At 40.3% G+C, this 6000-nt stretch overlaps 1 protein-coding gene across 1 annotated transcript; it reads left to right on the top strand.

The window, feature by feature from the left end:
* The first annotated feature begins 4260 nt into the window (after positions 1–4260).
* LOC146005231 (YEATS domain-containing protein 2-like) lies at positions 4261–5688 on the top strand. The gene has a single exon (XM_083144312.1). The coding sequence runs from the start codon at positions 4432–4434 to the stop codon at positions 5155–5157; it is 726 nt and encodes a 241-aa protein (XP_083000438.1). The 5' UTR covers positions 4261–4431; the 3' UTR covers positions 5158–5688.
* Positions 5689–6000: the final 312 nt, after the last annotated feature.

Here is a 6000-nt window from a genome sequence, read left to right on the forward strand (position 1 = left end):
TTTAATTTGAAAATTTGGAATGTGATTTCTTCTCTTTATATATTTTCTAAATATAGTGTTAACGACAAAATGCCCAAGCTACTCTCAGTTTTAGCTTGCTTGTTTAATTAATATCGCTTTCACATAGAGAAAGTCGTTATACGGCTGCCGAGCCGAGTGTAGCTCTAGAGCGAGTGGGACTAAAATAGATTCCGCTGGTTAAAACAGTGCTGTACGCGGCAGCAACTGCCGAATCGGACACAGCCATATTCGCAACAGCCTTGTCTACAAAAGCTAGTTTTATGCAATGAGGAAGTCGCTAAGTGAATATTCCAAATAAGCACTTCGATTTTGACTTTATTACACATCTAGTTTTTGTAAAACTAAAACAATTTAAGCTGGAAGCTCACGCCAAACAGAGCGCTCGCCGGCAAGTTACTGAAGCCTGCGTTACACCATATTGCTGGAAGCAGGATAATGTTCTAATTTTTTTTTAATCTTCTGCCTTTCCTATGACCCGGAATGTATTTACGTAACGATCGACAAGCCAAATGTACAATTACGGACCAGAGGCAGTATTCTTACATATTGAGGACTAAAAGTGGTAAACGTTGTAAGTGCCAAAAGCGAAAGTGTTGGGAAATCGCATCGTTCCGCACATCATCCCATAAAAACGTGCACACTAGTGACCTCTTTACACACCCTTTGAACTACTTAGAGGGCTACCAGCCACATTTCACGTTTACCACATTATAAAGCATGGCACATTTCACAGTTTAACGTGGAAAACGGTGTTTGAATTATTGTGGCACTTACAGCGTTTACCTATTTTAGTTTTCAATTTAAGTATAATCTGACAATATCAAGCCAGAGATTAGTTATAAGTAAGTAATAGTGCAGTATTAAAAGGTAATGTCTGAAATATGTACTTGCAATAGTGCAACTTCGACCCATCCTGTTCCATATCCCGCGTCGTCATTTCAGCAGATGTCACTACTGGATGTCAAGTAACTTCTCGTAATGAGGAAGTACTGGTGTCACGATGCTTGTCTGTTGCTGGTACACAATGCAAACCTTGGATTCAGATGGGGAACGGTAAATTAGATATTGATCCAGGATTTAAGGAACTAATCCCAAGTCAACATCTATAATCACAAGCGAATCTTACTACTGCTTGGTTCTATCGTCTCTGTTTAATATCTCTGTCAGTCACAATCAAGTAATATAAAATGTCCTACAATTCTTCTCGAATCAACATGAGTACAATCATTCTCGAAAATTATTTAATTGCAGTCGGTAACGCGTCTGACTACCATGCTATAGGTCCCGGGTTCGATCCCCGGCCGGTTCAAATCCGGGAACTTTTCTAACGATGGAAGCAGCCCCGGCGCCCACCCAGCGTCGAATAACATGGGTACCTGGGGGAAACCCTGGAGGGTAAAGGCGGTCAGGGGCGTGATGCTGATCACATCACCCCCACTCACGACCGGATCAAGAAAGTGTGGGGCGTTACCCCCACACCCCCTATACGCCTTCATGGCGTGGTGCTATGCACAGGGGAGCACTTTACTTTTTTTGCTTATTATAAAGTAATAACAAACTTGTCTTGATTACACGGCAAACACACTTTAAACCTGCTGCAAATTCGTGAGGGGTATTTCAATAACGCAATTCATATATAAGTCCTCCTTTTTGGCCGTGCGGTCTAAGGCGCTCCGACTGCGGGACGGCATGGGTTCGAATCCGCCTGGCATCAGCTCTGGGTTTTCGGCCTGTGTATAGGACCGGTGGCAACCCACCATCGTGAGAAAATTGGGGAGATACGAGTGAGTAGCGTATCCCGATCTAGGAAATCTCCTATAATGCACGAGGGTTCTACGTGCTGACCCACGTCATCCATTACCGGTTAAAGATCTCCATACCTCCAGGAAGGATTGTGGGAGCGAGACTGGTAGTCGAGAGATAGGTCAAGGCCCATCCCGAGCTGTCGCGCCACGGATTATTAATTCATATATAAAGTAAACGTAAAGTTATCCCCTGTTCATTGCGACGTACCGTGAAGGCAGGAGAGAGAGAGAGGGGTGTGTGAATGTGTATGTCGCCTAATTCACAATGTCGGCTATTTGTGGAGGGGATGTGATCAGCACCACGCTCCGGCCGACTTTAGCGCCCCAATAGTTGCTACTAGGAACTTATGCTGTGCGACATCGTTTGATTATCGATATTGAGTCGATACATCGAGTTTTGACGATAATATCGATATAGATAAATAGATAAATAAAGTCCGACGTTGAATTGTAATTTTTACCAGGAAAAACATAGAATCGTGTTGCTCGTTAAATAAGCGAGAATCGGCAATCGATTGACTGGTTCGTTCTGCGATCTGTAGTTCTCAACCAGCTTCCAACGTCTCTTATCGAGAAATTTAAAATAAGCGACACTAAGCACCCTGGATATAAATGGAATGACTAAAGTAACTCGGCCATGGAAACCTACAACAACGACTGTGGGTTCGTCGTGCTGACCATCCCCGATGATCGCCCACCTCTTCTGAGGCATGTGGGAGTGGGGTTAGTCCCCGTTTCTCACGGGCTATTACGTCACGGGTTATGTAATGTTAGGTACACTTTGGACATTCACAGGGTTGTTAAAGGTCCAGGAATTTCAAAACAATTCAATTCCGGTCCAGGGGAGAAAATCAGCAAGCGTAAATGAGATCTGGACCGTAAAGAAGCTTTTGTGAAGTATTTCAATTCGGTCCAGGAACGTTTTTTTCCGGATCAATTTAAATTCGGTCCAGGAACCTTCTTTCAATGAAACAATACGCAACTTGGACCGAATTTAAATTGTGCGAGAACAAAGGTTCCGGTCCTGCAGAGGAACGAAATAGAACCCATTAGAATTTATGGGTTCCTGAAACTTTACAAACCTGGACATTCATTACAAACAGTATGTGCGCCCCCGATGACATGCCAATTGTCCATCACTGAAGTATACTAACCAACTAGAATCAGGACAATTATTTTGGAGCGCCCTGTATATTGGCAGACTTTTCATTGCCAGTGGACTAAATAGTCTGCAGAGAACTGGAAAATAGTATTTTTTGATGTTTTGCCTACAAGGCAAGCTGTCAGAGCATCCTGGCGAGAATGTCACGTGCCAGTTTCGATGACACAATGAAAGTTGCAAAGAGGAATGGTTTCTCGGAATCGACGATAGATGGCAGCACGCCATATAAAGAAGAGCAGAGCTCATTGTACAAACTAGGAGCGGAGAAGAGGGATTATATATATTATAGTAAATTGAGAAATATATAAAAGAAGAGTTCAAATACTATAATAGAAGTAAATAGAATGATGTATATAGTAATTTAAAAGAATTAAGAATATAGCCGCATATGAAACGTTTAGGAAATTTATTAAGTGAGCAAATTAATTCAGAAATGTATCTCAATCTCTTTTTATTTTCCTGACGAGGAGAACATCGTCAGTGTTTTGTTTGTTTGCCCCACGTTGGGCGCCACTTGTGCAACGTCCCTCTAGTGCACTTCTTAAAATAAATTTATACCACGGCTACAGATATCTTAATCTCAGGGGGATAGGTTCTTTGTTTGAGAATTCCAAATAAGAAAGCGTTTTATAGCCAAGAGGATATAGTAAAATGCGGATCTATATTCTGAGAACTTGACAAAAATACAGAGAAAATATATATATATGTATAATCGAAAAGGCTTCTTCTTCTTTTATTATCAAAAAGGCTTCTTCTTCTTTTAAATGGCTTTTTCTTCTTTTAAAAGGCTTCTTCTTCTTTTAATATGGAAAACTTCTTCTTCTTTTATTATGGAAACGGTTTCTTCTTCTTTTAAAAGGCTTCTTCTTCTTCTAAAAGGCTTCTTCTTCTTTTAATATGGAAAAAGCTTCTTCTTCTTTTATTATGGAAACGGCTTCTTCTTCTTTTAATATGGAAAGGGCTCCTTCTTCTTTTATTATCAAAAGGCTTCTTCTTCTTTGATAATCAAAAAGGCTTCTTCTTTTTTCTTTCGTTTAATTTATTATCTTCCTTTAAAGCGTTATCTTATTTATGTGCTCGTTTTCCCCCCGCTTCTTTGTGAAACAATACAAGCTATACTTGTAGAAAGAGTAGGGTCGACTAACCTGACAATAGCGCCACCTCCTATTTGACGACCACAGGGGAATAACCAGGATCGCTAATAACTAGCGCTGCCAATGGCCCGGTGCGACTAATAAAGAGCGCAACCGAAAAGTGCTTCGGGGCGTCCTGCGCTTTACTTAACGTACCTGTCGTGTGGAATAAGAAATTGGCCTCGACATGTATCTTGTCTACTTGCTGGTAGCAACGACTAATTTTATTGGAGAAGACTTGATATGTGCTTGCGAAACGTAGGGTACAAAGGTACTTTGATGACAGAAGGATACATTACAAACTGAACCAATGTCATTTCCCAAGCGGAAATTAAATGATCAGGATCCTGATTATGAAGATAACAGCTCCCAGGATGTTAAGAGGTTAAGAACTTTAGAAGAACATGCACGTGCAAATGTGTCACAGAAGATCTCAACCATTATTCAACATGAGTTTAAGGATGAATTGCAAAGGAAAGAGAAAGAAATTGACGAAATTGAATGCAGATTAGACTTAGCGAGAAGGCAGTTGCATGTTCTTCGCTATGCTATTGTTTCTGCCTATTACAATAGAAAACCACAAGTTGTAAAAAAGAGTGAAACCCAGCAGCCAACAATTCATCCAGCAGTTAAGAAGTTAATTGGTAAACAGTCAAAACTTTACATAAAGGAAGAGCCAGATGCTGTTAATTTCTCTCATTCGGCTGTTGGGCAGAGTTTTGATGATAGTTGTAGAAAGGAGCATGAAGAAACAGCTGTTGGAAACAATGAGAATCCTGCAAACACTGAAGAAAATAAAAATGAAGAATCAAGTGCTACAAAGATCCCACGCTACATTCCACCAAATCCAAAGTCTACAGATGTAATAATCCATAGTCCACCGAGAGGTGTAAGGCACAAAGTGAAAAGGAGGATTGTAATTGGTAATATTTCAAAATGGCTTCCTGTCGATACACGTGAAGACAAAGCAAGTCATAAATGGATGTTGTATGTGCGGGGCACCAGAGAAAATCCTGATATTTCAGATTGTGTTTAAAAAATTAGAGTTTTCTTGCATCCTAGCTATCAACCTCATGATGTCGTCGATGTAACGTCTCCGCCATTTCACCTAGTGCGCAGAGGTTGGGGAGAATTTCCAATTAGAGTTCAGATTCACTTCTCTCATCCTGCCAATAAACCCGTTGATGTCATTCACCATCTAAGACTGGACAAAACCAACACCGGTTTGCAGACACTTGGTGCTGAAACAGTTGTTGATATATGGCTGTTTTCAAATGAAAAATTCCTGATAGTACGGAAATGATTTCAATAGAAACTGGTAGCAGTGTATAGCATAATAAACTGGTTAATATGGACGACAATTCAGAAACTGCAAACAGAAGTTCCCAAAAGGAGAATTCTGTCGATCCAGGAGGAACAAATATACTTCTCAGGCCAGAAATTTCTAAAGAAGCAGTTAAAAATGTGTCCAGCATTAGTAAAGGCCTAGTTACAAACCATGTTAGTGAAGAGAGTTACAATTTGAAGAACTCTCATTTGATAAATGCAAATATTAAGGAAGAGAGAGTATTAGTAGATTCAGAAGTGTCTTGTGATGCTAGTGAAAGTGTTAGGACCAGATAATGTACACCGCACATGTTCGATCATGACTATTTTTACACAGCCGGGGAAAATTCTGTTCCTAGTGTTGAGGATGTGAAGTGTGTTGAGGGTGTGAATGGATTGGGAGAGGAAGAAAGTAATTGTAATTTGAATAGTGAAGAGTGTAATTTAAGAAAAGCATATTCTCACAATAAGGCTGAAGATGAAGATAGAGATGACAACACTGTATTTACAAATAATGTAGATATTGGTTGTGAAGTAACAGTAAATGGCCTTA

Source organism: Lepisma saccharinum, chromosome 23 (genome assembly GCF_977018435.1).
Source record: "Lepisma saccharinum chromosome 23, izLepSacc3.1, whole genome shotgun sequence".
NCBI classification, from domain to species: domain Eukaryota; kingdom Metazoa; phylum Arthropoda; class Insecta; order Zygentoma; family Lepismatidae; genus Lepisma; species Lepisma saccharinum.

Excerpts from the sequence above, each read along its gene's own strand:
- LOC146005231 (XM_083144312.1), top strand. The coding sequence starts at position 4,432 with ATGTCATTTCCCAAGCGGAAATTAAATGATCAGGATCCTGATTATGAA.